The sequence below is a fragment of the Myotis davidii genome, unplaced genomic scaffold (genome assembly GCF_000327345.1).
Source record: "Myotis davidii unplaced genomic scaffold, ASM32734v1 scaffold81, whole genome shotgun sequence".
NCBI lineage: Eukaryota > Metazoa > Chordata > Mammalia > Chiroptera > Vespertilionidae > Myotis > Myotis davidii.
In genome coordinates, this window is record NW_006291554.1 from 1,561,440 (window position 1) to 1,577,837 (window position 16,398).

At 39.7% G+C, this 16,398-nt stretch overlaps 1 protein-coding gene across 3 annotated transcripts in view; it reads left to right on the forward strand.

Moving 5' to 3' along the window:
• The window catches only part of KIF15 (kinesin family member 15), a 66,730-nt gene that overhangs the window by 23,295 nt on the left and 27,037 nt on the right, over nt 1-16,398 (forward strand). For 2 of the 3 annotated variants that reach the window (XM_015564849.1, XM_006765085.2), the window contains 11 exons: nt 2,810-2,847; nt 3,923-4,020; nt 5,243-5,422; nt 6,458-6,667; nt 7,581-7,706; nt 7,867-7,989; nt 10,088-10,211; nt 10,717-10,793; nt 11,032-11,241; nt 12,311-12,488; nt 14,928-15,069. In XM_015564849.1, coding sequence (XP_015420335.1) covers nt 2,810-2,847; nt 3,923-4,020; nt 5,243-5,422; nt 6,458-6,667; nt 7,581-7,706; nt 7,867-7,989; nt 10,088-10,211; nt 10,717-10,793; nt 11,032-11,241; nt 12,311-12,488; nt 14,928-15,069 — 1,506 coding nt within the window. Of the gene's footprint in view, nt 1-550; nt 688-2,809; nt 2,848-3,922; nt 4,021-5,242; nt 5,423-6,457; nt 6,668-7,580; nt 7,707-7,866; nt 7,990-10,087; nt 10,212-10,716; nt 10,794-11,031; nt 11,242-12,310; nt 12,489-14,927; nt 15,070-16,398 lie in introns of all 3 variants that reach the window. The other variant, XM_006765087.2, reaches the window with a different exon arrangement.

The window sequence follows — 16,398 nt, forward strand, 5'->3', positions numbered from 1 at the left end:
AGTGTACAAGACGAGAGTGGATGGGAGAGTTGGAAGGGGTTGACCTCAGCGAATGTACCTCAATCAGATTGAGGACGTTTTTAGCAAAGACCAGCTTAGGAGTACCCTAATCAAGTTAATAACAATGTACCTACCTATATAGTTTAAGTTTAAAAGATTTGGCTCTCAAAAGAAATTTCAGTCATCGTACTGTTGACATTTGGCTCTGTTGACTAATGAGTTTGCCAACCACTGACTTAAAGTCATCGAATCTTTTGACAACATTAGGTGAGGACTTACTGTATTTGCGATTATGTAAGGAAGATTCGTCTTTTCTCCCCCATTTATTTATATATATGGTATGGACGTATGAATATTTATAGTTTGAGTTATAATTCAGCACTACATTTTATTTATCTTTTTGCTCATATTCTAGCTTGGCCATTGGAACTATTTGAGGTTGGTTTCTATGTCTCATTGAGGTGTCACATCCTTTTGGGTTTTTTAGCACTTGCCTACTTTCTGGTGCTACAAGAGGCTCTTGGCTCATCTTGTATTTTTCCTGTCCTAGGCCTAGGATCAGCCATTTCGCCAATGTGCCCTGATTCCTTTTCCTGGAGAGTGGTATTTAGGAACTAAGATCTGGCACTAGGTGTGTTTGTTGCTACTGGAATATCATTGCCTCTAGGCCTTCTCAGACAGAACTAGGTAATATATATACTAAGTCATGTATATACAGACATATCTATAGTTGTTTCTTTACCTATCCATTTGCATCTATATTAAGCTAAACAGTAGTTCATACTGATGTCTCTGACACTAATCCAGGGTTTAGAATTCACATGGGTTCATTCTAGAATCCAGTGAATCCACAGGACTCATTCTGTTCTCTCTTGTTTATCTGTAACTGCCCTTGCTGACAGTGAGAAACCTGGCTCCCACCTTCTTTCATCCATTTATTGATTTGATCAACCCCAGTACACATGGAAAGCAGTTTCAGAATTGTTAGCCTGTATCTCTGTGAAAAATTTACTGAGTATAAAGGTTATGTATAGATTCTTGTATTTTTTAAAAATATATTTTTATTGACTTCAGAGAGGAAGGGAGACTGGGGGGAGAGACATCTATCTGGTTGATGTGTTTTGCTTGTTCATTGAGTTTGCATACTTTCAAATTCACTCTTTGTCGTGTACAGTTAGTTGACAGTGTTTTGACGAATGCAGACAGTCATGTATTTACACCCAGTACTGAGGAGAACAGTTCTCATTCCTTGTCCCTTCTGTAGTCAGCCACTCTCCCTTCTCACATCCAGGTACTAATATTTTTGCCATTCCTATACCTTTGGCTTTGTAGAATGTCATATAAATGGAATCATACAATATGTAACCTGGATTTGGCTTTTTCTTCTTATTAAAATGTGTTTAGGTGTCTCAAAAAATAAGATGTCTTGAAGGACTGAGAAAAGATTGGAGACAGGAGGGAGAAAGTGATTAAAACAAAAATGAAATGCAAGTGTAATTTTTCTGGAATAATTGTAAGTGTCACTGAGCTGGAGACAGCTAACAGCCAGGTTTCGGAAGTAAGGAGACTCGAGACGTTCTCTTTCTAGTCCCAGTCTGGGTCAGGTACTGAATGAAGCCAATCTTTTACAGTAATTGTCTCACTATAGGGAAAGGAAGAATTAAAAGAACATAAAAATTGTTTTTGCAATGGAAGAAGTAGCAACCAGGAAAAATAATCACAACATAGGCAAAGTCCCAGCAAGAGCAGAAAATGAGAGAAAATGGCCCTCACATGGAAATGACTCTCATAATGATTGCTATCTGTACAGCTCCGCAGAGACGAATGAAGTAGAATTTGAAAGGAATGGGAAACAATATGGAAGGAGGATGTTCCCTCTGGATGGTGTGTGTTGACATTGCCCATGATAGGCACAAACCTTTCCGTCTTTGTCACTTTTTAAAAATATATTTTATTGATTTTTTTTACAGAGAGGAAGGGAGAGGGATAGAGAGTGAAAACATCGATGAGAGAAACATCAATCAGCTGCCTCCTGCACACCCCCTACTAGGGATGTGACCGCAACCAAGGTACATGCCCTTGACCGGAATCGAACATGGACCCTTCAGTCCGCAGGCCGACGCTCTATCCACTGAGCCAAACTGGTTAGGGCGAGAGAGAATCTTTGATCGGCTGCCTCCTGCACATCTCACACTGGGGATTGAGTCTGCAATCTGGGCATGTGCCTCAACAAAATTGAACTGTGGCTTCCTGGTTCAAAGCTTGACTCTCAACCACTGAGCCATGCCAGCCAGGCAAAATTGCTTTATTTTTAAATGAAACATTTCAGTATCTTAAAGGAAGAATTTAGGAAAGGAATTGCTGCATTATTTAAAACAGCAAAAATTGGAAATATAAGTCCAGTTTGTTCTGGTTAAATAAGTTGTGATACATTGAAGAATACTAATGTTATACAGCTGAAAAACATGAAGTAGATCTCTACTGATTCAGGGAAATATCTGAGTAAAATTTAGGCGGGAGGAACAGGTTGCAGAGCAGCCTTTAGAACTTCATTCCAATTTTGAAAATAAAAACTACATGAAAGCTCTGATGGCTGCTTTATATAAGCCAGAAGCAATTACCAGACAACAGTGGTTAGCTCTTAGTGGTAAAATAGAGGAGGAAGAAAATGGGTCATTCACATTTACCTAATGTAATTCAAAATAAGAAAGAAAATCAGCTCTTTATGGGAAAATTCATATACTACTTTAATAGGAAGGCGGTCTTCTAAATTTCATGTGTAAAATAATGTCTAACATTCCTTTTACAGTGGACAGACTGGCTCAGGGAAAACGTTTACTATGATGGGTAAGTACATTAATGATTAACATTTGCTGGCTTAGTCTACTCCTTCTGTGATGGAAGCACCTAGTACATTTTTGGGAAAGCATAATCTCTATACATACATGGTGTTGACCTCATAAAATTAAGGTTATTTCCCAGGCTTCTGTCAGATTGGTGTTCCCATGAAAGCAAAGTCAATGTTTATGGCTCTATTCCCAGCTCAATGCCTACCACAAGTAGGTGCTTATAAACCATCTTTAAATTGGGTTTAATGACTTTCCATATTTTTATACCTGTATAACCACTACCTAGATCCATATTCCTAGTCAGCAACTATCCCCACCCCATCCCCTAAAATATGTACGCTATTACTCAGACTTCTGTCATCATTAGTTTTGCTTGTTTTGGAACTTTTACAAATGAAACTTTACTGTATGCACTCTTTTATGTCTGGCTTATTTCAGCATCGTTTCAAGCAGTCCCCAGTGTGGGGTGTGCAGAAGGCAGCTGATAGATGATTCTCTTTCATCACTGATGTTTCTATCTCTCTCTCTCCCACTTCCTCTCTGAAACCAATAAAAATTTATTTTTTCTTTCCCTTCCTCTAAAATCAATAAATACACACAAACGCACACACATATATACATATATATTTAAAAGTATGCTGAATATCTTTATGTTATTTCACAGGAAAATGTTATAACGTTACCTGCACACTCTAATATTATTTGTCCTCTTTGTTCATTTGTTTGCATTTTTCTGCTTCTATGATATGTATTTGTAAGGTACACTTTACAAGGACTGTCAAATATTCCAGTTGTAGCACACCAAGATGATACTATTAAAAGTTTTTTCTGTATCTTTCTTGCATATACCAGCCTTTTGTTAGTTCTTTTGGTCCCTAAGGCATATAAACTAGTATTTATCAAAACTTCTAGATCTTTTCTAGCTACGTTTTTTTCTCCGGTATATACTAGTATAGCTACAGCTTGAATTAGTATTCTGTAAAGTCCTGCTATTTACATATCCACTCACATCTCCCTCTTTCCCCAATGTTAACAGCATACAATGAACAGCTATGTATTTTTCCATTTTTTAGGACCATCTGAATCTGATAATTTTTCTCATAACCTGAGAGGAGTAATCCCACGAAGTTTTGAATATTTGTTTTCCTTAATTGATCGTGAAAAAGATAAGGTAAAACACTGTAATAATAAAGCAATTCTATTTTGAGAAGTTAGCTTCTAGTCATGATACATGGAGGTGGCTGTATTTCACAATTTGTACAGGTAGTGTGGTATTAAAAACTGTTGATTCTTAAGATAAAATTAAGGACTCTGAGTTTTCAAAAGTTTTAAAATATATTTTATTCATTTTTTTACAGAGAGGAAGGGAGAAGGAGAGGGATAGGAGTTAGAAACATCGATGAGAGAGAAACTATTCAGCTGCTTCCTGCACAACTCCCCACTGGGGATGTGCCTGCAAACAAGGTACATGCCCTTGACCGGAATCGAACCTGGGACCCTTCAGTCTGCAGGCTGACGCTCTATCCACTGAGCCAAACTGGTCAAAAGTTTATACTTTGTTGGATGTGGGCTTCCCTCTTCCATTGGCTCCCAGGTTGGGCCATTCTCATGATGTGTTCTTTAGCTTGGTGATTTCCAGGCTTAACAGCATTGGTATTCTATGTTTTAAGGAGGCTGATATGTAACATTGCTTTGCCATTTATTTCTTTGCGGAAACTGTTCCTAGCCACTGCAGTTAGACACACACATTGCATGTCAGCAACATGTTTAGTGCCGTGCATTTCGGTGGTTGAAATTTCTATAGAGAGGCTTTTAAAATATTTTTTTGTCTTTTAAAGTATATAACACTTGTTTCAAATAAAACTTTGTGAGGAAGCCCAATATATAAGACAGATAAAAATGAAATTGCCGCCCTAGCCAGTTTGGCTCAGTGAGTAGAGTGTTGGCCTGCGGACTGAAGGGTTCCGGGTTCAATTCCAGCTAAGGTCACATGCCTCGGTGTGGGGCATGCAGGAGGCAGCCAGTCAATGATTCTATCTCATCATTGATGTTTCTATCTTTCTCTCCCTCTCCCTCCCTCTCTGAAATCAATAAAAATATATTTTTTTAAAAATGAAATTGCCCAACTGGCCTGCTCAATTCCCATCTCCCTGTCTTGATTCTCAGCTCCTCTGGAAGGGCTCTTGGGACCACAGCAATGCTCTGTAAAATATAGTGATATGTTGAAACTAGTTACCTAGGTTTTTTAAAGCTGACTCTTAGGTACCTTTTATGATGTAAAGGATAAGATTGTAGAAAGTTTACACTTGTGAAGCAAGTGAAAGATGAATGCTCAAGAAAGATAGGGATGAATGCATAAAAATAATATATCTAAACCAGCCTTCTCTTTACAGGCTGGAGCTGGGAAGAGTTTCCTTTGTAAGTGTTCCTTTATTGAAATCTATAATGAGCAGATCTATGACCTACTGGACTCTGCATCGGCTGGACTGTACTTAAGGGAGCACATCAAGAAGGGCGTCTTTGTTGTTGGTGCGGTGGAGCAGGTGGTGACCTCCGCGGCTGGAGCCTATCAGGTATCCGGCCTTGAACTTTGTGATCCTTGGATACCATAGCATGCTGTGAAATGCGCCTTGATCTCAACAAAAGCAAGAATTGAGCTACTAGAAATATTTTGAAGAGGCATAACAGAATGTTCATGAGAGGAAAAGAAAACAGAATATGACAGTGTTTTATACTCCCCTTAGTTAAAATAGAACTTTGCGACTTTTGATTTTGCACTATTTTGGTGCTATTCATTCTAACCAGGCACTCCTGAAACCATACTGGATGGCCCGGGGACATTTCATAGAGTCTGTATTCCTTTAGTGGTTCCTCCTGGGAGTTGCTCCTTTGAGGAGCTACTGGGATCTCTGCTCTCTAAATCAGCTGTACATATTATAACCTTACTACTCAAAATATAGTTCTCAGACTGTGAGTATCACCTGGGAGCTTGTTACAAGAATCTAAGGCTCTACCTCACACCTATGAAATCAGAATCTGAGTCTTAACAAGATCCCCAAGTGATTAGTATGCACATTACAGATTGAGCTGTTCTGCCTTATGGGGTAAGACCCATAATCCCATTTTACAAATAGGGCATTGAGCTGTGAGAAGGTTGGACTGGCCCCACACCACACAACTAGTGAGTAATAGAACCAAGGATTGACCTCATGTTCATCTGATTCCAGAGTCTCAGACTGAACCTTCATGTCCTCCTTGCCATAGGGAATAGGAAGAGAGAACAAGTACTTGGTGGACCCAATGAGCTGACAAAACGGGGCATGAAGGTCAATTTGAGGTTCATCTTGTCTAGCTTTCTCATAGTCTAGGGAAAGGAAGGCTTCAGAAGGATTTTGTGATTTGTTAATGCAAATAGAGATTGGCAAAACCAGTTCTAGATCCTGTGCCTCTGATTCCATTTGTTCTCTTTCCATAACAGGGTACAAAAAGGAAAATACCGTGCGTATATTCCTTGATGGACCAGTATTTTTTCTCACTACTTTTTATTGTTTTTCTATTGATGTTAGTGACCATTTGGAAGTTGTGATGATCTGTTTCCGTTTGCCCAGGTGTTGTCTGGAGGATGGAGAAACAGGCGTGTGGCCTCGACATCAATGAATAGAGAATCCTCGAGGTCTCATGCAGTCTTCACGATTACAATAGAGTCAATGGAGAAAAGCAGTGAGACAGTAAATATACGAACCTCCCTACTCAATATGGTGGATTTAGCAGGATCTGAAAGGCAAAGAGACACCCATGCAGAAGGGATGAGGTTGAAGGTAAGAATGGAATTATGGTCTTCAATTGAACTTGTGTGTGAATTCTTATAGATATCAATACCCAGCTAAGTGTTGTGAGGACTACAAAGGAATAAGAAGTTGTTAAAGATATAGACATTTTTGTTGCAGGACAGTAAACATACGTGGGACGGGTTTGTCAGCAGCAAGGGTATTTGAATTCATCCAGGAGGGATTATATAGTACAAGTGGCCGCAGGGGTCAGGGGAAGCAGGGTGTGACATGGACTGCTTAGAGGAAGCATGGGAAAGAAGTAGTTCATGAGTTGTGTTCTCAGACAGGTCTGGAACTGGACAGGGAGAAAGGAACAGGAATACATGCCACACTGGGGGACATCTTAAAGGTTATTGTGGACACAGAGTGATTTGGCATTTCAGCATAGGTCAATGGATGGGTTGGGTTGGCGGTTTAAGGTAGCATAGATCGTTGAGGATGAGTACCTGGCCAACTTTACTCTCAGCTCTCCAAACACTGAGAAAAATTTTGAGTGATTTCGTGCAGAAAGCCTGATCTATAAAAGTGTTCCGGAACTGCCAAGTTCATAAGGAGAAAGAGGAACTATACTGTTCATAATTCAGGGGTTCAGGACCTAGGTCTAGGCCAAGTATTTAGCCTGCCCTATAGATTAATTTAAAATCATTACAGTGATAAGGTGGCATTGATTGTTTTTCCTTCACATGATTTTTGTGTTTGAATCCTAAAATCGCTGTGTGTGTCAAATAGGAAAAGGTTAGCGGATAGTTGAGGACATCTTTTTGCTGAAAAGTTAAGTTATCCTTAATGTTCCTGACTTGCCTTTCCATTCAAAATTGTCACCCTGCTGGTATATTTTAATTCAAAATACTAAAAAGAAACTAGTGCACCTAAACTTTTGTCCTTTTCCCTGGTGCCTTAGGAAGCCGGTAACATAAACCGATCATTGAGCTGCCTGGGCCAAGTGATTACAGCCCTTGTGGATGTGGGAAATGGAAAACAGAGGCACATTTGCTACAGAGATTCCAAGCTCACCTTCTTACTCCGGGTAAGGTACATCACTGGGCTCCTGGGCGCTTCTTTTGGCTATGCCCACTATGGCTGATAGTTGGATATTTTCTCAGCCTTGGTAAGAGTGTACATTTCTTTGCTTAAAAAAGTCTTATTGTTTCTCCCCTAAAAATGTGCACATTCATATCATTAAACAGGATTCCCTGGGAGGTAATGCCAAGACAGCCATCATCGCAAACGTCCATCCTGGATCCAGGTGTTTTGGGGAAACCCTGTCAACGCTGAATTTTGCTCAAAGGGCCAAGCTGATTAAAAATAAGGTAAAATGCTGAGTACAATGAGGTAAATTAGAAAAATACTTATGCTTGCAGTATCTCACCTTTGTAGCTTTTTATGTCGCCGTGAAAGCTTAACTCTAAGCAAGATTTCTACTTCATCTTTCCTAGCCTTCTGTACTGCTCATGTAACTTGAGACCTAGATTGGGTCTTATGGTTGTTATTGTTTGCCTAGTTTTTTATTAAGGGAAGGCAATGTTTTACCTTTGTCATTAGGATTGGAGACTGAATTTATGTACCTAAACTCTACTAGCAGAGCTGTGTGTGTTGGTGGGTGGGGATAGGGATTCACCCTGAAAATAATTTGATGATGTTGACACACATTGTTTTTCATTTTGCCTATAACTGCAAGGATTCTCCATTTTTTCTTTTATACAAGAAGCTCCCTTCATATTCAGGTACACCAGTGGTCAGAAACTCCTGTAAAGGACCAGGTGGTAAACATTTAGCCTTCTGGGACTGTGTGGTCTCTGTCCCAACTGCTGACCTCTGCCTTGGTTAGAGAAAGCAGCCATAGATAGTATGTCAGCACATGGGCCTGGCTGTGCTCCACTACAACTTTCCACAACAGGCAGCAGACTGCATGTGGCCCCAGTCCTGGTGCAGACTGTCAAAAGACCAAAAGGTCAAAAGACCTTCCCCGCTCAGTTGGAGAGGTGGGAGGCCTCTTTGGTCCCAAAGGAAAGAATTGTAGTGCCTGAAGTTGGAAGATTAATTTCTTCTGTCTTTCAAAGGAGAAATTGATCGTTCTTATTTCCAAAGAAGACTCCCTGAGTATCTTACCATTGTAAGAATGTTGCCTCTTTCGCTGGATAAGTCAGGAGAGTGTAGTCATTCATTCATTCATTTTATTGGATTATGACCCCCTTGTAGGGTATCTGTAATATGAGGAGAAAAAACCATTAGAGCTTCCTGACCCTAGAACCTCTTGGGACTTACTAGAAGTTTTAAGAGAGTAGAGAACCACAGGAGTAATTAGAATTATGAGGTCACTGATGTAACAATGATGTCAGAATATACAGGAGTGCCTTATAATGAGCTGGCCTTAAGAATCAGAAGCAACTAAGAATGGCTTCTTAACACAGGAAATAACAAAACCAGGAACCTTACAGTAGTCACTCTCAATGGTAAGTCGCTGCAGAGCAGTGGCTGGCATATTTGGGAATGGTTTAAGGGTGAGCTAGTCAGATCTTTTCCCTGGGGCTTTTCCCTCACTGGAGAATTGGGTATTTCACAATTGGATCCCTTTTATGTGGTTGGTACTCAACTATTGATTCATGTCATCACCCTATAGGCTTTTTCAACTTCTTAGATGTGGTCTCTAAGACATTTTCTTTAAGAAAATTTCTTAAAGATTTATTTCTTTAAAAGAGCATTAAGTATGGTAGTAAAACGGAAATGGAGCTGTAACACTAATCCTTCTTTTTAGGAGGAACTGTTAGGAAATACAGGATTGGATTCCTTTGGCGAGGGTGGTTTCTGCCAAGCTGATGGTGCTCAGGCCAGCCCTGCAGTCATCACACCCTATAGCGTGCCATGACAGAGGGACGGTGACAGCCATCACAGAGTTGGCTCTTCTCTATGGGGCAGGACGGTCCGTCCCAGGTCTCAGTGGAGCTCAGAGCTGGCTCCTGCTCTCTCCCGCCTCCTCAGCAGCGCTAAGGACGTCCGACTGCAGCTTAGGCCTGGGGTTTATTTACCTTCTATAATTGAAACTTTGTTGCTTTGAGTGGAGCTCAGAGCCGGCCGGGAAGCTTGGCTTCCTCCATCACTGGAGAAACCAAGCCTCCTACTCGCTTCAGCTCTGTGGCTGCTGGCCGCCATCTTGGTTGGGGGTCCCCACTGGGGTGCCTGGCCAGCCTGGGTGAGGGGCTGATGGCTGTTTGCAGGTTGATTTTAGAGGGGGAGAGAGAAACATTGATTTGTTTCTTATTTATGCTTTCATTGGTTGATTCTTACATGTGCCCTGATGGAGCATCAAACCGGCAACCTTGGTGTATTGGGAAAACACTCTAACCAACTGAGCTACCTGACCAGGGCCACAAAATGTTCTTTTAATGCTTTCAAAACATTTTTGAACAGGCAGTGGTAAATGAGGACACCCAAGGCAATGTGAGCCAGCTCCAAGCTGAAGTGAAGAGGCTCAAAGAACAGCTGGCCCAGCTCACTGTAGGGCAGATACTACCAGAAAGCTTTCTGACCAGAGGTAAGATGGGCAGTGTTCTTCATCCTGAGGAAGGAAGATCATGTGTGGACATTAGTGTTGGAACCCCCCCAGTGACGGGCACAACACAATCAGGCTTCCCAAACTTTCCCCCAAGGGTCTGTTTACTTCACCTACATAGGACCATGGTACTTTGTCTGTAACCAGAGACCAGTTCCATAGGTACTGAGTTCTGTGAGATATGTGGGAAGGGGGAGTAGAAGTAATAATTTTGAATATTAAAACTGCTAAAAAGACACTAATAAATTTCATTTTGATATATGTTATCTATATATGTTTACTAAATTGAGTGAGAGAGGCTTTTCTTCAAAGAATAGCTAATATGTGGACTGGGTTAATTTAAAATCCGCGATCTGTTGATAATAGTTTGATTCTTTGAGATTAATTGAGAGCAGGCAGGCAAAGGCCGTTTTAGCTCATCTCTTGGTCATAAAATGTGAAAGATAAACATGTTTCCCCTTTCCCATTTTCACTGGGTCAACTACAGAGAAAGATGAGACTGATTATATGAAGTATTTCAAAGAGGCAATGCTGTTCTTTAAGAAGTCTGAACAGGAGAAGAAGGTAGGAAACTGAATTTGTATAAAGGGGCAGGGGGGATGCAGATACTTCAGGCTTTACTATGTGGTTGGTGCCTTTCTGAATGGAGTAAATGCCGACAGGAAATAAAAAAAGAAAGGCTGTGAAAAATCTAATTTTGCCTTTGAGATTAAATGGGAATTTAATGTTTGTTTCTTAGTTTGTGAAAATGTAGGGAAGGTGAATTACTTTTCATGTTTAACCAAATTATGAATTTCTTAAGTTTCTGGTAGAAAAAGTTACCCAGTTAGAAGACCTCACCCTCAAAAAAGAGAAATTTATTCAATCTAATAAGATGATTGTGAAGTTCCGAGAGGATCAAATAATGCGCCTGGAGAAGCTCCAGAAGGAAGGGCGGGGAAGTTTTCTGCCCGAGGAGCAGGACCGTTTGCTGTCAGAATTAAGGGATGAGATTCAGACTCTGCGAGAACAAGTGAGTCATGACCTTTGCAGTATTTCTAAATGTAAAAGAAGTCCAAGGCAAATAAAAATTTGTCACCACATTCTTGTAACACAGTGGAGTTGTTCTAAATGAATTAACCTGGCAGTATGATTGCACAATCTCCGACCCCTTTGTCCCCCATTTTCTAAAATAATAAAACTGAAGGGAAAAGCTCTTGACCCAGCAGGTCAGGTCAGGTTCGCCCCAGTGTGCACTGGTGGTTATCTGAAGCAGTAGTCTCTACAGTTCAGCCTTTAAAGTTTCTTTTGTTTTTGGTTTTCCTTTTGCCTGGGAAGGATGGGTAATTAATACAGGCACATCTTAAAAAATCAAAGATAATTGGTTTTCAGCTTTATGTATCTTTCCAGAGGTTTTATGCATATTCAAACTAATACGGATATTTTTACTTTTTTTCTTTTTTTGTGAAAAATGCAGCTTACCATACACACTTTTCTGCACCTTCCCTTTTTCACATAGTGTATCTTGGAGGTCACTCAGTCCTGGTCAGCAGTTTCCTTATTCTTTGGTTTGTGTAATTAATATAATTAGCCTCCTTTGCATGAAAAGTTTGCTGCAATGTACACCCTATGCTTAGTCCCTAGGGCCCGAGGTGAAAATTTCAAGAGTGCAGACCTAAACCTAGAACACAGTTGTAAGACGTGCACATATTCACTCTGAGATCACAAGTGCCACATTGCTTTCCATGGTAGTCGCAGCAGGCTACCACCAGCAGTTCATAATGTTTTCTAACAGGTTTTCAGAAAGACTTGTTCATCAAGGACATGTTTGTACATATAAAGAAGTCTGTAATTCTTTATTTATATATATATATATTTTTTTTAATTGATTTCAGAGAAGGAGGGAGAGAGAGAAATATCAATGATGAGAGAATCATTGATTGGCTGCCTCTCCCATGCCACCCACTGGGGACCGAGCCCACAACCTGGGCATTTGCCCTTGACCAGAATCAAACCCGGGACCCCTCAGTTCGCAGGCTGACTCTCTATCCACTGAGCCAAACCAGCTAGGACTAAGTCTGGAATCCTTCTGTGTCATACAGATAGAGCACCACCCCAGAGTTGCCAAATATGCTATGGAAAATCACTCCCTCAGGGAGGAGAACAGAAGACTGAGATCATCAGAGTCTGTGAAAAGAGCCCAAGAGGTGGATGCACAGACCATTGCAAAGCTAGAGAAAGCTTTCCTTCAAGTATCTGGCACAGAGAAAAACGACAAAAGTAAGAAGTGATGGTTGTATACGTGCCTTGTTGGAGCGGGTGGCTATTTTAAAGGCCTTTTATATTGCCTTTGGACCTGGTATGCTAATTTCTTATATATACTTTTTCTTTTATTTTAAATCAAAAGTCATGTTCTATCCTTTTTTCTCAAAAATCAGAGTAGTAAATAATGTAGGCTAGTAGATGTAGCAAGGAACTACCCATTATATATCTTTGTTTTCTTAATTTATTGATTGATTAGGGAGAGAGGGGGAGATAAACATCATTTTGTTGTTCTGCTTTTTTATGCATTGATTGGTCGATTCTTGTATGTGCCCTGACCAGGTATCAAATCCACAACTTTGGCCTATGGCAGTGATGGCAAACCTATGACACGCGTGTCAGAGGTGACACGCGAACTCATTTTTTTGGTTGATTTTTCTTTGTTAAATGGCATTTAAATATGTAAAATAATTATCAAAAATATAAGTCTTTGTTTTACTATGGTTGCAAATATCAAAAAATTTCTATATGTGACATGGCACCAGAGTTAAGTTAGGATTTTTCAAAATGCTGACACACCAAGCTCAAAAGGTTCACCATCACTGGCATATGGGGACAATGCTCTAACCAACTGAGCTACCCAGCCAGGGCAATAGATATCTTTGTTTTGTCTATAAACGATTGATTGGATATTACATTTAATTTTTATGAAATAGAACTTTCCTGTTTTAAGTATTTGAAATGACAGATGTTTAAGCACAACATGAATTAGTATAGAATTGAAATGTTTACCCACCTGATTACAGTCTGTATGGTGAGAGATGTAGGCGTGATCAGACTCATCACAGAGTTTTTGTCTTGATGTCGTGGTTTCTGGTCATGCTTGCTAGTGTGCACTCTGTTAGTTATATGTTATTCCCACAAGTTTACGTATTTTTATTTTATTTTTTTAAATCCTCACCCGAGGATATGTTTTTATTGATTTTTAGAGAGAGAGGAAGAGAAAGAGAGAGAAATTGATATGAGGTAGAATCTATCGAGCCACCGGTCAGGACTGAATATAATTTTTTTAATGTCTACTTACACTATTGCATTTAATTCACATCACAGTAGATATTGTCATCATGATTTATTTACCCAGTTTATAATCTGAATGGTAGTCAGACTAAGAATAACAAATCAGAAAAAAAAAAAAGAATAACAAACCAGGACATTGAGGATTAGGATTCCTCTTATTCTTAGGCAAATTTAGAAGCATCGACGATGAGAGAGAAACATTGATCGGCTGCCTCCTGCACACTGCCCACTGGGGATCAAGCCCGCTACCTGGGCATGTGTCCTGACCAGGAATCAAACCGGTAACCTATTGGTTCATGGGTCAACACTCAACCGCTGAGCCATCCTGGCTGGGCTAGTTCCACAAGTTTACTTCTACTTTTGTGATGGTGCTTTATTTAGCACTAAATCTAACTTACAGGCTTGGCAGCTATTGGTACTCATACTCTGGAATTTTGTAGGAAGGTTGCTCCATTTATAAAGTGAATATTTTTATTGTCTTTTATCATACCCTATCTCAGTCTTTGTTTCTGTTTAGGTTGAAATTGAGAACGTTTTGATTGTATTAATTCTGCACTCATAAAGAAGCATGTTTGCTTTTTTTCCAAAATGTCCTTTCCAAGACTTCTTTTGTTTTGTTAATGACTTCATAAAAGAATAAAATTCTCAGTATTTGGGTATGGAGAGACTAAGATTTTAGATGCAAAGTTAAAAATCTGGTTTTCTATATTATTTCAACTACTTCTCTCTATAATGCTCTGTATTTTTTTGGCTATTTTGACCTCAGTCATACTGTGACTTAGTACTCTTGAAAGATAATAATGGTAATTTCTGGACCCCACCATCTTCAAAACAGACACCACTGTCTAGAGAACTGTTACATGATATTTCACCACTGAAACCCAGTGGGACTCGTCAATATATCCAGTCTTCTAAGGAATCCCTGGAAATTAAACTTTTCTTTCTGGTTGGTGATACCAAGTTCTTTCAACTTGCTGCCTTTGCTGTTTGTTTCCTTTCCTAAAATTCATTGACTGTTAACATTAGCTGCTAGTACCAATTCCTGCCAGACTCGCCAGCGACGGTCCTCCCTCCAGCATTGTGTATTGTATGTTGTGCTTCAGTCATGCTGGCTCTGCTCGCGATGTGTTGTCTTAAAGCTGCCCCATCGCATCCTGTAGCTTCTCAGCTTCTCAAAAAAACTTCTAATACTCTTTGCCACCCTGTGTTGTTTCTTATGTTTCCTGTTGAGTTATAGGCTCTTGTATTTTAGGGTCCACCTTCCAACCCATTTTTCATTTTTTCCTCCTTGTGCTTCAAAATGGATACATGGCAGAGAACTTAGAAAATGTATTCTACTATTTTTGTCTTTCAAAAACCAAGTTGTTTCCTTCTTATCAGGTCAGCAAGGATTCTCTCCTAAAGTTGCAAAAGAGCCATGTTCATTAGCAAACTCTGAGAAGCTAAAAGCACAACTCCTGCAAATGCAGACAGAACTGAATAATTCAAAGCAAGAGTATGAAGAATTCAAAGAACTAACTAGGTAAAGTATAGATACACATTCATGCTTAACCTATTTTCATATCTTTTAGTGTTTATTTGTTTTAGGGTTTGACATTGACCATTTAATTGAGCATTTTACTTCAACAATTCTCATATAGCAACTAACTTGTTTTGACATGAGGGAAAAGGGCTTGTTTCTAAGTTTCATTTTCACTTGTTTTTTAAATTGAGGTATAATTGACGTAAACTTCCAGCTTTTTAATAATACGTATATTTAGCCCTAATCAGTTTGGCTCAGTGGATAGAGCGTCAGCCTGCGGACTCAAGGGTCCCAGGTTCAATTCCGGCCAAGGGCATGTACCTTGGTTGCAGGCATATCCCCAGTAGGGGGTGTGCAGGAGGCAGCTGATCGATGTTTCTCTTTCATCGATGTTTCTAACTCTCTATCCCTCTCCCTTCCTCTCTGTAAAAAATCAATAAAACATAATTAAAAAAATAATATATTTAATGGACTAGATAATTCGAATGTTTTAATGTTGAGATGAGTGCCTATTAAACTTACATAGTAAAATGTTTATCGTGCCACCACATTTTAATTACTGTTGTTTTGAATTAAATCTGGATTTTGATGTGTTAATATTCTTTCTAGATGATCTTTGCAAAAAAATTTTTATTATAACTGAGATTAATCTTCTTATAAAATATAAAGAAATTAAAAAAAATAACATCACATATAGAACCATTATGGGCTGTTTGGGCTTTTTTTTTTTTAATAGATTTTGCTCTTTTATTTGTTTTTTCAAAGATGTTTTTATTGATTTTTAGAGAGAATGGAAGGGAGAGGGAGAGAGGAACATCTATGTGAGAGTGAAACTATTGATCAGCTGCCTCCTGCATGCCCCCTATCTATTGGGGATTGACCCCACAACCTGAAAAACCGGCCATTGAACTAAGAACTTTTCATTGCACAGGATAATGACACACATTTAACTGAGCCACTCCGGCCAGGGCTGTTTGGGCTTTTGAATTGGAGCTCTGCCATTTACTAATTGAACACCTTAAACAGTGATCAGTCTCTGAGCTGTATTTCAACCAACTGGAAAATGAGGGTAATAATCTAAGAATATCTCTGATTTAAAGAGATAACAATAAAGTTACCGTATTTGCCGGCGTATAAGACGATTTTTTGGCCCTGAAAAATATGCCTCCAAGTGGGGGGTCGTCTTATACGCCAGGTACACTTCAGATAGACTGCCCATAGTGCTTGCCCCGTGCCATAGTGGCCTCCCGATGCCCGCCCACTTCATTCCACATACCGTTCAGGCATCAGCAGCGCTGCTGGGTGTATGCTCGGCTGTTATGCGATTTT